This window comes from Mastomys coucha, unplaced genomic scaffold, assembly GCF_008632895.1.
Source record: "Mastomys coucha isolate ucsf_1 unplaced genomic scaffold, UCSF_Mcou_1 pScaffold19, whole genome shotgun sequence".
NCBI classification, from domain to species: domain Eukaryota; kingdom Metazoa; phylum Chordata; class Mammalia; order Rodentia; family Muridae; genus Mastomys; species Mastomys coucha.
Window position 1 is genome coordinate 20,058,119 of NW_022196901.1, and position 14,958 is coordinate 20,073,076.

General features: G+C 38.0%; 1 protein-coding gene across 15 annotated transcripts in view; it reads right to left on the reverse strand.

Annotated features, from left to right (window-relative positions):
* The window catches only part of Kmt2c (lysine methyltransferase 2C), a 217,663-nt gene that overhangs the window by 32,554 nt on the left and 170,151 nt on the right, over nucleotides 1-14,958 (reverse strand). For all 15 annotated transcript variants that reach the window (XM_031380223.1, XM_031380221.1, XM_031380220.1 and 12 more), the window contains 7 exons: nucleotides 11,535-13,430; nucleotides 10,802-11,094; nucleotides 7,644-9,466; nucleotides 6,457-6,568; nucleotides 4,134-4,212; nucleotides 2,614-2,677; nucleotides 665-897 (listed from right to left, as the gene is read on the reverse strand). In XM_031380223.1, coding sequence (XP_031236083.1) covers nucleotides 665-897; nucleotides 2,614-2,677; nucleotides 4,134-4,212; nucleotides 6,457-6,568; nucleotides 7,644-9,466; nucleotides 10,802-11,094; nucleotides 11,535-13,430 — 4,500 coding nt within the window. The remainder of the gene's footprint in view (nucleotides 1-664; nucleotides 898-2,613; nucleotides 2,678-4,133; nucleotides 4,213-6,456; nucleotides 6,569-7,643; nucleotides 9,467-10,801; nucleotides 11,095-11,534; nucleotides 13,431-14,958) is intronic.

The following is a 14,958-nucleotide window of genomic DNA, read 5'->3' on the forward strand; positions in this document are numbered from 1 at the left end:
AAAAAAAAAAAAAAAAAAATTAGAGGCCAAAGGATGAGGTAAAGATGAGACGTGGAGGTGACCCAATACTTGCCAGATCTGACTCTTGTTCCCACAGTATCTCTGTGGGTCCTGTCTTCAAGAAAGCCTTGGCTTATCAAATGATGGGAGAGCATATGTACTACAGTGATTTAATTTTTTTCTTTTGTTCTTAACAAAAAAAAACAAGCAAAACACCAAACGAAAAAACAAGAACAAACCCCAAACAAAAAAAGACAGGGTCTTACTGTGTATCCTAGAACTCACTGTTTAGACATGGATCGCCTGAAACTCATAGAGGTCTCTGCCTCCCAAGTGCTAGGATTAAAGGTATGTGCTACTCCCCACCCTGGCCAGGCACAGTGATTGCCTAGTACTAAGGAAACAATCCAATCATTCCAGGACCATGGAAAGTATATAAAGTAGTTCTGACCCAGAGTTGTGAGAGCCAGTCTCTTCAGTGGCAGCAAGCACCGCTCAGTCCTCAGTCGGGACTAGGCAGCCACTCCTTCAGTTATTAAGAGGTCTTCCCAGAGGAGTGTAATTTGCATGCTATTTAATTGCATAAACCAACATCCTGAGGCACACTAGTACAGTCTTGTGCTTCAGATCGCTCATTTTACAAAGCTGTCTAGTATCCAGTTACCTGCTCAAGCTGCTTCTGAACCACACTCTGCTGCTCAGTGACATGCTTGAGCTGCTCTGCGTCCTCTTCTGGGAACTCTCGCCCTGCCTTCTTGGCCGTGCGCTGTTTGGCTGAAAGGGCTTTCTTAGATTTTCTGTGTGCGCCAATTTGTTCTTCAAGATACTTCTGCTGCATCTGAAGCAACTGCTGAGTCTCCTGTAGCCACTCTTCATACTGCTTACGCTGAGAGTCATCTGAGGGAAGAAGCAAAATTCAAGTGTGTTAATTTCTCTAAATAGTCCATTATTAAAAGTTAAGCAAATTCATTTGTAAGAAGGCACAATTTTATTGTGAACATTTTAAAGAAAAATTGAAAACAAAATTCTAATTATTAGAGTCCTTTATAACTATGAAGTATCGGCTTCTAGAAAATTGTATTTACTCAAGAAAGTCAGAGAATGCTCAATTAAAACACTAGTTAACTTAATGCTTGTAAGTTCTGCAAGTCCAATCTTCCAAAAGAACCATCAAATTATCTAATCCATAAACCAAACTGTATATAAATGTTGTATGTGCATTTTATTAATTCAATTATACACACTGAAGAAGCACTAATATCCAGAGCATGGAGTAGGTAGTCATTTACCATGCTGATTTCTCTTAAGTTTATAAAGTCTTCCCTACATCTTAGTAGTGGAGGAAAAATGAAACAGGGAAATGAAAGCCAGAAAACTTTACAAAGAAGCACTTTGAGGCCTACACTTTATAAAGAAGATATACTAAGTTAAAAACACAGTTAACTTCCATTAACTTTGTAGTTTCTATGTCTACAAGGGGAGGTGACAGCTGACCAAGCAAAGTCTTCTCATCTCTCATGGACGGCTAACGCCTCTCCCCATTATACCTTATCCTACACTAAGATCCCCTCCTTGTTCTCCCAGAGCACATTATTCCATTGATGCCAACTCCCCAAAAAAGGTTATCTCATGTAGTAAAAAAACTGAGTATTCCTTTTTGACTGACTACAAGACAAAGAAAAGCACAATCCTAGAAGGACATTAGCTGAAAATAACATCAATGATAACAGAATATTGTCATACATTAAGATCCAACCAAATCCAATGGGCACAATACAGCCAGAAAAAGCCAGTTGGTCACAGTACTTTACTTGTTTTTAATACAAATGTGTATTCAAATTATGATCATAATTGATGTGGGGGAATTTCAAAAGGTCAGACTTTGGGTTTGTTCCTAAACCCAGAAGTTCCAGTATATGTATGAAGGTGCAGTCTAGTGCAGTAAATTTGAAGGGCTTTTGTCGAGAACAGGCTTTTTCACAAGGTTTCAGAAGTTCCGCTTCTGGTAGAGTGAGACCTACCGCAAGGAAAGCCTTTCTGGTTTCTGGAACCAGGAGAGCAGAGGTGAGCAAAATGAAAGATAACGGTGAAAAAGTTAGCTAGGCAGGCTGAAGATTCAGAAAGGCTCAGACTGAGGGGACGTTAAACGCTATCCTGAACCACCTTGGGACCCCTAAGGACAACTAGAAGGGCTCAGGGGCCTCTTGTACACTCGACCTTCACACACCATGCTACAACCCAGCTTCTTTTAAACATATTCCCTTTGTTTTTCCCCATTTAGTGTCCTTGTCATAGGCAGACTGTCATGAAATCAAACATGGTTTAATGCTATATCTATAGCATTGGAAAAGGCAAATCTATTTTAAAAAAACAACAATGTTGAAGAAAATAGGGAAGATGATTTTCCTGCATTAAAGTATTTATTTCTAACTAATTCCTCATGCACAGCGGAAAAAAAGCAATGAAAACACATGCCTTGCTGTAAAGATGCTTAGGACAGTGACCTCTGATAGTAGAGGTAACATCTACACTAATTCCGAGCTTCAAAACAACACAAATATTGTCAAACAAGCAATCCCCAGAAAACAGGTAACTTATTAGATTTATACTTACTGACAAAGCCTGGACCAAAATTTGGAGGATTAGGCCTAGAAATCTGATGTGTTATACTGCCATCCTAAAATAAGTAAAATTTACAAATATGTTTAATTCCATACTTCAATTTAAGGGAGGGAAAAACTTCAAAATGAAGGAAAAAAATGAAAAAAAAATTAATTTTCTAAAACATACTTTATAGTTTTTCTTCTCTTATAAATAGTAGAATAAATAAGTTGTGCAACAGTTTAATACTAAACACTTGTTTTTATCTCTGAACTATATTTTCCATATTTAATTGAATAGAAAATAATGAATTATCCATCTGAAAGACAATACTAAGGCAAATCAAACCTTGCATAGTTAAGCTAAAAATCCACATGAATCTGATGTTCTGATGATGCCTACCTGGTCTCTTTTGTCAATAAATTCATAAACACATGTTCTAGATTCACTAAACTGTACTGTATAACAAAAAGCTAATTATTACAAGAATTAATATAGTATACATATAAAAGAAAATGCACTCATTACAATGTTAGTCTTGTGTTCTAATAACATGCCTTGCTTCTTTCAAAGTGTTTGAATAGCTGATAATTTCACAATTTCCTGGCCAGGACCTGATAAATAGAATCTTGGAAAAAAAATCTTTACGCAGTTGACTCAAGTTCTATTAGACATGAGCTATGTTCAACAGCCAGAATGCGGCATGTTCAATCTTATAGTATTGCAGGGAAGCTGATGCAACATTTGATAGAGTTTTGATGCACAGTAAAGAAGCTCAAGAACTTGCTGAAAGTGCACATTGAATTCACAGTAAAACTGGGAATTTAGAAAACTCAGCTACAACACTTATGCCTTTCCAGTATATCAAAGGGTGTTTATATTCTTAATAAGGAAAAAGCATAAATTATCAATATAATAAATATAAATGATAACTGGCAGAGTATAAGATAATTCCAAAAGCACACAGATCAAGGTCCCCCCATACCAGACAAAATGTTTTAAAAATCGACCTAGAAAATAGCACATGAAAAGAGTTATTGTTTCCAGACTTCAAAACATGAACATAGCATCAATGTTTAAACTTTGAGTTGATTATAGATGCTCAATATTAAAAAAAAAAACAAAAACAAAAACAAAAAAAACATCATCTCAGGAATAATTATACCTAACAGAATGATTACAGACATTTTTCCCTACTGTTTCCAGTAATTATACATTTGAAATGTGATGGATTAATTCCAATTAGCAAGATATGAAATGTCTTTCCAGAGTAAGGAATGAATATAAAGCCAGAAGCTCAAAGTACTTCGCCTCCTTCCAAGTGACTTTCTACTATTAATGTATGCAAGTCCTTTGCAGAAATTCCAGTTTTTAAATGTCTTTATTTTACACAGCAACAACACATCTTTATTTCACTGTGTTGCCAGAAGACTGGCTCCTATTCCTTTCTAGAAGGGGCTTCACTACGATTTTGATTTGGTAAGACATAGGTCCACGTGTCTTCCATAAACCAGTGATTCAAGCAGCATTACCTGAGCTACAGCATGTGGCACTATGGTCTGGCCTTCATTGTTTTGCGTTCCAGTCACTGATGGGCCCATGAAGGGGAATCTGTAAAGGAAAGCACACATGATGAGTTTAGAACAATTACACAGGTACCTAATAATGCTCTCTTCCAGGGAAGAGAAGAGTGATGATGATGATTCCCACTGGAGACTTCTGACAACCGGCTTCTGGGTGTTCAACAGGTCTCTCCTCAGCATGTACTCAGCATCCTATTACTATGGATGACCGCCCAGAATGATTAAGCAACTATCTTCATGGGGACCAGTAAGGCTGCATAAAAAGAAAGCTAAACTACTGCAGAGATAATTTTTATGATACAATTACAGTGAAGATCTAGCTTCAATATGCAACAGATAATGAACAGATAGACTGAGCTTGGTGTTTCATGAGAGGTTGATGGAGGAGGAATGCCACAAGGCCAGCCTGAGCTACATAAGAGTTTCAAGCCAACTTGGGCTACAGATTGAGACACTGGGAGTGAGAATAGGGGGTGCTACTTAACTCTTTCATAGTCTAAAAAAAAATACCTCAAATAATTTCACAATTCTTATATGTATTTGTATACAATGATTAAACCAAACTTAAAATAAAACTAGTGACTAAACTCTATAGTTAAATCCATTTGGTGAAACCTTATTTATTCTAATTAAACTAGTAACTGGCAAAGGATCATCATGGCTTATTTGAGAACATGTCTGTCTTTTACCACTGAATGCTTTAACATATTAAGATATACATAGTACACAATTTCAAAATAGATCCAAAATATTGTAAAGAAGCATTTAAGTGTTATTAGACATTAGAGTGTATATTTGTGATTTCTTTCTCAGAAGTCTGATTCATTCATCTCCCTTCTCCCTACTACAGCTCTGGTACAGAATAATGCCAATCTGATTATCACTTGATGTCTGCCGTCATCATCTAAAACACCACACTAGTTTCAGAAGGGACTACCTCACAATGCAGAGAACTGAGAATGGTCCCCAGTACACTTACCACGTAGCTGACAAAGCACTGCATGTCTAACGGGCACAGACACAATTATGTTGAACACAAATGAGATGCTAAGAGTTCTCATTTAAATTAAGGATCAAACAAGATCTAGCATTTCTTTGGCTCTGAGTTATCAAGTTAAAATACAGTATTATTTATTAGCATTACTATACTCTCACCAGTAGGAAACATGATTTTCCTATCAAGTGTTGCACATTCATAATAGGTCATTACCAATCTTTACCTTGTTATAAAACTTACAGCTAAGTTTGTTAATGCATTACTATTAAGATATCTGAAAAGAATTTCAAAGGTTTCAAGGTTTTAAGGTTAAAAAGGTTTATGCCATAAAGTTACCCAGAGAGGTGAACAGTGCTAATAAATCCAGCTAGGTAGTAGAAATCTTTACAAACCACTGTCTCTACTTTGATCTCAAAGATGCATTTTAATCATACCCAAATGTATTACACAGTTCCCTAAAGCAAATGTCTAGATCTATACAATTCTATATTCAATTCTACAATCATTTACATTTCATATTATAATTTTCAACAAGATCATTACAATAAATTAAGGACCCGAATACTGTTCTGACCGAAATCAGAAACAGCAATACAACACAAAGAAACATGCAAGGTACTTGTCAAAAATACAAGCATTCAGACACCATTCCTACAACATCCCATTCAGCAGGTCTGTAGATAGGTAAAGAAACTGTATTTAAAAGGGTAGTGATGGGAGTATACAAATAATTCTGAAGTTAGAAAATGATCAAGATTCAAGAAGCATTTCATTGGGGTACACAACCACTGTAACTTAATTACTCAACTCTAATACCTTTCTTGAATGCACAATTTCCATTTTTCTGTTAGATGTTAAAACTATCCAACTATCCCAACCCCAGCATCTGAATGTCCCGTAAGTTGCTGTTTTCTCTTCTCTAATTCAAAGTCATTTTGGGACTATTTCATTTCAGAGCTAAATTGATATTTTCCTTAACCACTGAGCTTCTTGAATGAAAATGTTAGTGCTAAGACTTTTTTAAATAAAAAAATAAACACACAAAAACAGTTTGGATTTTCTCAATGACCAACTCAGTCTTCCTAATGTTTGTGTGGTATTTTATTCTGTTTATTCTCCCTAAAATGAAAGGAAATGAATTCCCTGCATTCAGCTGAATTTAAATACTCTTTACACCCAGAAGGCAGGCTTTTGAGTTTGGATGAGCTCTAAGTAGTAGGGGTGTTTTCATGTACATCCACATGCCCAGGAAGAAAAAAAAGCACTTCTACCTACCTGCTCATTACCATTGGTGGCATGCCCAGACTGTTCTGTGCCATCACTTTATTTATGCCTTTAAGGGCTACCATTTTCGCTTTCATTATAGGATCTGTAATTGCATCAAAATCTAAAGGAGAAATGTATGTTGACATTACTTATTTCATAATTTAATAAGTTCATGGTTCAAGATATGCGAAGTGGTAAACTTAAGTATCACAATTACATAATTTATAAATTCTTATACCTTATTTAATAATCGTTACATGTTTCTACACTTCAAAGGGGAATCTAGAAATGGTAACAACCTAATTTAGCTGCACTTTAGGTGCCTATAAATGAAGGATAGTTTAATATATTAGTCCTTTAGAAAGTAGAACAAATCTGTCAGTCTACAGGGGATCATAACAGTGGTGTTCAGCAATGAAATTCCCAATGGTTCAAACCTTTACAGTGCCAATTAGAATGATCTTTTTTTAGTAATACACTAAAAGGAATGAGAATTTGCAGTAATTTCCAATACTAAAGAGTTCCACTAAATTAGTTATCAGTTTTTAAAAGAAAAAAAAACTACCAATATCTCCAGGACATACCTACAAAATAAAAGTATGAAGAGGATACTGAGAGAGTATCTTTGCATACATATAAATGGGAAAAAAAAGAGTCATATAATGGTGATTGATACATGTGCTTTTTGTTATTGTTTAGAAAAAAGTATTCCTCAGATATATGCCTGCTGACTTTAAATTCTTCTAGGCAAGGCACTGAAGTGTTTGGGTTGCATGGACTTGTGTTTTTATTAAAATTAATAAACCAACAAGTATAAGTTGAAAGAAGCGTCTGTGGGGGATAAAAAAAAATGCAAAAAACCTTTACCAAACACTTGTGCACAAAAGAACAAGAAACTTTATTTCTACCATAATTTCTTTACATTTATCTTCTCATAACAATTGGCAGATAAAACTAAAACCACCATTAATAGCATAAAAAGCCGAACTGAATGAGGTCAAAATTCAAGGTTATCTTCATTTTGACTGTCCTGGAAGGAATCTAAAATTCCTCTTTTCAGTTTAAAGACCCAAGAAGACAGAGAATTCTCAGATTATATTGATTCAAATGTAATCTCAATAATGAAAATTTACAAGCATGCTGCATGTACTCAAATGCCCCCAGTAACTTATTTTGAGAGAGAAGGAATTTCCTACCAATGTTAGGGAAGAATGGTTCTGACCGCTGACGAATCATGGCTTGCATTTGTCTTTGCTGTTGCTGTTCCTGTCTCTCTTGATCCAAAAGATCTTGTAGAAGCAGAGGCTGTTCCTCTAGAAGGAGGGGCCTCTCTCTGTTCTGCTGGGTTAATGTTTGAGGAATCATTAGCTGCTGCGGTCCAGGCATGCCACTGGTGCTAGACTGATTTGTGAGAGGCACAGTTTGATTTATAGGTTTCCCTGTCCCTAAATTATGGTTCACTGATGACTGACCCTGAATGAATCCTGGATTTACTGGCACACCCTGAGAAAAAGCATGGTTTACCCTAGGGACCACTGTTACATTAGAGTTCATGGTATTATCCAAAAGAGGGCCAGGTGGTACTATTAAAGTAGGAGGCAAACTTGACCCATGAGTGGATGGTGAAATGGGCAGAGTTGATGGGGAGGATTCCGAAAGCCTAATGTCTGAACTATCACACTTCTCATTAGAAAGTAAACTCGAGAGAACTGGAGTTGATCCTGTTATGTCACAAGAGTTCATCACATCCTGAGCAGGTAAAGGAGTGGACCCTTGAATGGCACTGACACCAGGACCAGCATTCTCCCGGTTGCTTCTTTTTTCAAGCATATCTTGATCAGTAGTCAGTAGAGCAGTCTTTCCTCTGTCACTGTGATCTGTCTGAGTAGGAGCCTGTGAGCACGCAGTATCACCATCACCTCTATTGTCATCATGGCTTTTAACTTCACTCTCTATTTCTTCTTTAGAGTGGGGAGAGAGGGCTTCTGTCTTTATCTCACTGGTACCACTGGATTTTTTCTGTGGCAAATCCTTATCTTCAAGAACCATAGTTTTGTCTCCTTGATCCCTTGTTTTTGGTTCAACAGATATACACTGATTATCTATCTTATCATCAATTGGAACATTAAGGTCTAATTCCTCATTGAACATGCTTTTTTTATCACCTAAGTCAAGTTCTGGATCTGTATATGCAATGATATCAAATTCACCTGACCTTAGGAGATCATCCAGGTTAGGGTCATTGGTTTCCAAATTGTCTAAAGTGTCCAGGTCATCACCTTTGCCATCCTCTGTGTCTAAATTTAAATTTTCTAGATCTTCATCATCTAAATCTTTGACTTCAACTCCCTCAAGATCTTTCACATCCAGTTCTTTCACAGAAGGATCATCTGAGTCTAGTTTTTCTTCCAGGCCATCAGAAGACTGACCAGCTATCTCTAAGTTATCTGGTGTTGTTTCAGCTGGGGTAGATGTTGACAAAGGTGCCTCAGAAAAGTCTCCACTTAAAGGGTGAGTTAGGGGCCTCATGACAATAGAAGACTGGTGGGCAGGATGCCTTTGCTCTTGCTGAGAAGGTGTAGCCTGCTCTAAATTTGGATGCACAGGTAGCTGATTAGGTAGACACTGGGGAGGCTGTCTTATGGGGTCTGTGTGTCTAGGGCCAGGAAAATCAGGTCTGGGAAGGAAATTTCCATGTCTAGGATGAGAAGGTGAGTCTGTAACACTTCCAGGAGAAGCAGCAAATGGCAACCGTGTCCTTCCATCGGGAGCTCTATGCCTCAACTCAATAAATGCTTGGCCTAGTATATTATGCTGCTGAACTGGCAGGCCCTGTGGTGGAAAATGCTGAGGGAGCCCAGCTGGATTATTTAATGGTGGGTTATTTGAAGGTCTAGGCATTTCCATAGACACTGGTCTTCTTATGTGTGGAGGAATTCCAGATCCTTGCATTTGCTGAGGACCATGGAAGCGATCTTGGCTTGACATGGGACCATGGCCAGCTCCTGGAAATCCAAATCTAAAAGCCAAAGAAAAAAAAAAAACCAAAAAACCCAAATAATTAAGAATGATAATCAATTTAGAATTGAGATAAGAAAAGAAAAAGATAAAAAAAATACTGTTGCTAAGCCCAATGATAGTAAAAATGTAAGATACTGTATCAGGAGTTGGGAGAAGAGAAGAATATGATCAAAATACATTTTATATATATGTGTGTGTGTGTGTGTGTGTGTGTGTGTGTGTGTGTGTGTGTGAGACAGATCAGTTCCCACACTCACACATACCTACATTTTTTTAAAAAAATAGACAAAACTAGCATAGTGGGATTGCTAAATGGATTTGTTCTGTAAATGGTCTAAATATGACTCCCAGAACACATAAAGGAGATAATTCATTCCACAAAGTTGGTCTCTGGCTACCATGTGTGTTTTGTGGCTCACACAAGAAAATTTTAAAAGAAAAAGACAGACAGACGCCAACTGGACAGGTAGCTTACCACTAAGTACTTATTGAACAAGCATGACAACCACATTTTATATACCCTGCACACATGTACACAAGCTAAGCATGGTGGTGATGCCTATAATTCTAGTGGGGTTGGAGGGGTAGACAAGAGCATCCCTAGGATTGACTGGAAAGCTAGTCTTGCCACATCAGTGAGTTCTAGGTTGAATGAGAGACCTTATTCTCAAAAATATAAAGAACAATAGAAGAAGACACTCAGAATCTACCTCTTACCTTGAACATGTACATACACATCCTATACAGACACACAAATTTTTTAAAATGTACAAACCAGCAATGGGTGTAAACTACAACTGAGGTAGAATAAAAAAGGAAAAGAAAGAATATAACAAACATAAGTATAAGATTAAATTGTGTGTCCTCTAAAAAGCACAAGAATGCTAAAAAGCATTCTTCTTACAAGAGTAGTATGTGTGCCTTTGTCATATGTGTTGGCCCACTAAAGGAGGCACCTTTCTAATCTGGAACTCTCTACAAACATCTTACAATTTAACTAAAAGAATAAAATGTATCATTATCATCTGACATATCACAAGAAACTTCATTAGGATTCAGTATACACTTTGGAAGCTATGATTGGGCTGGCATGATAATCTACATTATTAAGATTATAATGTCACATTGTCAATGACAAAACATCCATCAAGAACCTTTAGAGTTCTTAGAGAAAAGAAACCCATGATCTCTCCTTAGCTAAAAACAATAATGACTGTATCTCATAGTGATAAAAAAAAGGTAGAAAACCATTTCTTGCCAAATAGTAATGGTATTTGTCCAGTTCCTTCTTCCAAATATCAACTTAAATCTAGCAGAAAATTAAAAGCATTACCTAAATCCATGAGGTCTCATCCCTATACCAGCAACCTCAGGAGGATAGGGTCCACGCTGATCTTTGGGGAAAACTGTGTATCTAGGTCCTAGTGGAGGGATAACAGGTGATCGAGTACTCCCAGGATAGGGAGGTGGAGGTCGAGTGAAAGCCTGGTTGATGCTCTCTGGCTGCCAGTGTGGAAGGGGCCCTGGGTGAGTTACTACTGCTGTATCCTGAGGCCCCTTTTCCTGGCGACTAGCAATCTTCTTCTGCTGTTGTTGCTGGAGAATGATTTCACGCAGTTTTTGCCGCTAAATCAAAAGAAACAAAATTGCTGGGATTTACAATTAAACATTTTAAAAACTCTTTACATTTCCATTATGTGATTATATTAACATCTAAAATTTCAAAGTGTTTTAAAGCTTCATTTAACTATTAAACACACAAACAAAAAAATTACAACAAAAACTGGTGATTTGGATCTTTTTCCATGGCCGAATAACTACCATTAAAGTAAGAGTTTTTATATTTAAAGATCTTCCAACAAATTCATGAAGAATAAAATTAGATTCAAGTTAAATCTAATTTAAGTGGTGTTAATTTTACCATTTTCATTTTTCCCCTGTATTAAATAAACTCTACAGAATAACTTTAAGAGCAACTGTAATGTATATGTAAATTATCATTTGACTTAATGAGGAGCTTCCACAGATAATATATTTAAAACATCTGAAAACACTGCAGCATTTACCTGTCTCAGTTTCTCTGTGTCAGCTTGAGACATGTTCACAGTGTTCTGTGTCTCGGTTCCTCCTGAGGTTGGCACAGGTCCAGGAAGCTGGGAGACACCAGGGAACTGCTGCCCTTGGGAGCTTACAGGAAGGTTTGAAGATGAGCTAAAGTTTCCCTCTGACCCAGGAACTGGACGGTCAACAAGATCGTGGACTACTTGACTAGCTCCGAAAGACTCAGAATGAGGCCTGGGAGTCATTGGAGGCTGATCATACGGATCACGAACAGCAGATGGGCAAGCATGACTGAATGTGTCTGTAAGACCAGGCCCAGATGGTCTGGGAGTCTGAGAGCATGTATCAGGTGGCCTTATCAAAGGGCCAGGTAAACCTGGTACTCGGTTTTGTGCTGCTTGCAAAAAAGGATCCTGGTTTGGCATGAGGGCTGGTCTTGTACTGGAGGGCCTAGTAAAACCCTCTGAAGTCCTTGGCCTTGGTACTGCTGGTGGCTGAGAATAGGAAACAGAAATTCCAGATCTTGGCGGCCCAAGATGATGAGTATATGGATCAGTGTGTCTCTGATTTGCCACAGATGTAACAAACATGTCTGTCTGTGGAGAAGGTCTGGGGGTAGGTGGCTGTTGACTATAAGGATCAATAGTGTTAGGCCGGGGAGTACCAGGAGGTTGAGAATAAGGATCTGGATTGGATCGAGCTGTTCCTGAGGTTTGGGAATAAGAATCTGTAACAGGGCGTGGAGTTCCGGGGGGTTGTGAATATGGGTCCTGAGATGCTGACCTTGGTATGGTTCCAGGCTGAGGAAAAGCCCTTGAAGCATGAGTAAAAGATTCAGTCATTGCTGGGTGTGGGGTTAGGGGAGGCTGGCTATATGGATCATTTGATTGACTATGAGAAAAATTATCTACTGGCCTTGGTGTCAAGACAGGCCTTTCATAAGGGTCAACAGAGAGTCGTCTTGATGCCTGTGACACAGATCCATATGGATCCTGAGATGGAGGAGGGTGCAGTGGGGTCTTGAAAGGCCCATTACCTAGTGGAGTAGGTGTCAATGATGGCCCTGCATATGGATCAGGTAGTCGCTGCCTTTGAAAGGCATCTGTTCTAGGAGACGGTTTAGTAAAGTGATCACTGGCTCCAGTTACTAGAGGACCTTTTGTACTTTGTTCTGAAATCACAGGGGACCTAGGAAGGCTAAAAGGTTTTGGGAACTGATCTGTCATCATGGGCCTAGGTGTATCTGGAGGCTTTGCATAGGGGTCACTGTTTGTCATGGAGGAAGCACATAAGTCTCTGGCTGGGGTTGGCCTTGTGGCTGAAGTTTCATTCATATGAATGGGCCTAGGTACTGAAGATAAAGGCACACAGTTTTCCACTGGTGTAACAGAATTTCTTCTTGGAAAACTATGTCCACCAGGAGGAGGTCTAGGAGTACCAACCATTTTTGCATAAGGATCCACTGGAGATGGTGGTCTGGAGTGGGATGATCCAGGTGAGAACATCTGTGGAGAAGGTGGCTGAGAATTCTGGGACTGAGAAAGACTTTCTTGAACAGGTATACGGGATGGGGTTGAAGGAGGGGGTGGAGGTTGTGGTTTAACAAACACATCATCTGAAGGTGTGGAAGTGGGGGCACTAGGTAGGTGTTTGGAGAATAGGTCTTTATGGAAAGTCTGTGCAGGAGACATATTCCCATTGCCAGCCTGAGGTGTCAAGGGACTCTGTGCTCCACTACTTGGAGTATCTGAACCAGGAGCTACTAGAAGGTGCTGAGAGGCAAGCTGTTGTTGTTGCTGCTGCTGCTGTTGCTGCTGCTGTTGCTGCTGCTCATTCTTTACTTGTTCCAGCTTCTGTGTGGCTTCAATTTTAGCTTGTTGTTTACTTTTCTGACGCATTTGCTGTTAAGAAAAAAGAACATAGATCACAGAAAGTTAATCAAGTGATATCAGAAGCTAACAGATTGTGCCTTTTATGCCTATAGCTGTATATTATGTACAATATTTCAATAAGTATCCAAATACAATTTCAATATATACATTACCAAAAAGGGAAATCTATTTTAGCACTTATCAAATTCTATTAAGAACTATATTCTGAAATAAAATAACTACCTTTCTTCCTCAAAAATCAAAAATTCAATTTAAAAACCAAATCATCCGAGATCAGATGAGATTAGGTGTGTTCAGGGTGGTATGGCTGCAGACAAGAGCAATTAGACAACAAAAGGAAATCAAATGGAAACAAATTAGAAAGGAAGAAATAGGATATTTAAGTGATTCCCAAAATTCCAGAAGAACTCCTACATCTGATAAACAACTACAGAAAAGTGGCAGGATATAAAACTAAATCAAATAAATCATTCCTTTATATAAATGATAAACAAGCTGAGAAAGAAATTAGAGAAACAATACCCTCTATAATAGCCACAAGTAATATAAACTATCTTGGTGTAACTCTTACCAAGCAAGTGAAAGATCTGTATGACAACTTCAAATCCCTGAAGAAAGAAACTGAACATCTTCAGTTCAGACCTCAGAAAATGGAAAGATCTTCCATGCTCATGGATTGGTAGGATTAACATAGTGAAAATGACCATCTTACCAAAAGTAATCTATAGATTCAATGCAATCCCTATCAAAATTCCAACACAATTCTTCACAGACATGGAAAAAGCAATTCTGAACTTCATATGGAAAAACAGCAACAACAACAAAATCTAGGATAGCCAAAAACATTCTCAAGAATAAAAGATCTTCTGGGGAATCCCCATCCCTGACTCACCTGACCTCAAGCTGTACTACAGAGCAACAGTGATACAGAGATAGACAGCCCAGTCGATGGAATAGAATCAATGGGATCAAGTGGAAAACCCAGAAATAAACCCTATGAACACTTTGATCTTTGACAAAGTAGTAGAAAACACACAATGGAAAAAAGAAAGCATCTTCAATGAATGATGCTGGTCTAAGTGGTGGTCTGTATGAACAAAAATAGATCCATATTTATCACCCTGCACAAAGCTTCAGTCCAAGTGGATCAAGGACCTCAACAAAAACTAGAAACACTGAATCTAACAGAAGAGGAAGTGGGAAAGAGAAAGCTTGAACTCATTGGCACAGGGGGAAATTTCCTGAACAGAACACCAATGGTTCAGACTCTAAGGTCAACAATGGATAAATGGGACCTCATGAAACTAAAAAGCTTCTCTAAGGCAAAGGACATTGTCAATAGGACAATCAGTAACCTAGAGATTGTGAAAAAAATCTTCACTAACCCTACATCTGATAGAGGACTAACATCCAAAATATATAAAGAACTCAAGAAGCTAACCTCCAAAAAACCAAATAATCCAATTTAAAAATGGGGTATAGAACTCAACAGAGAATTCACTACAGAAAAATCTTGAATGGCTGAGAAGCACTTAGA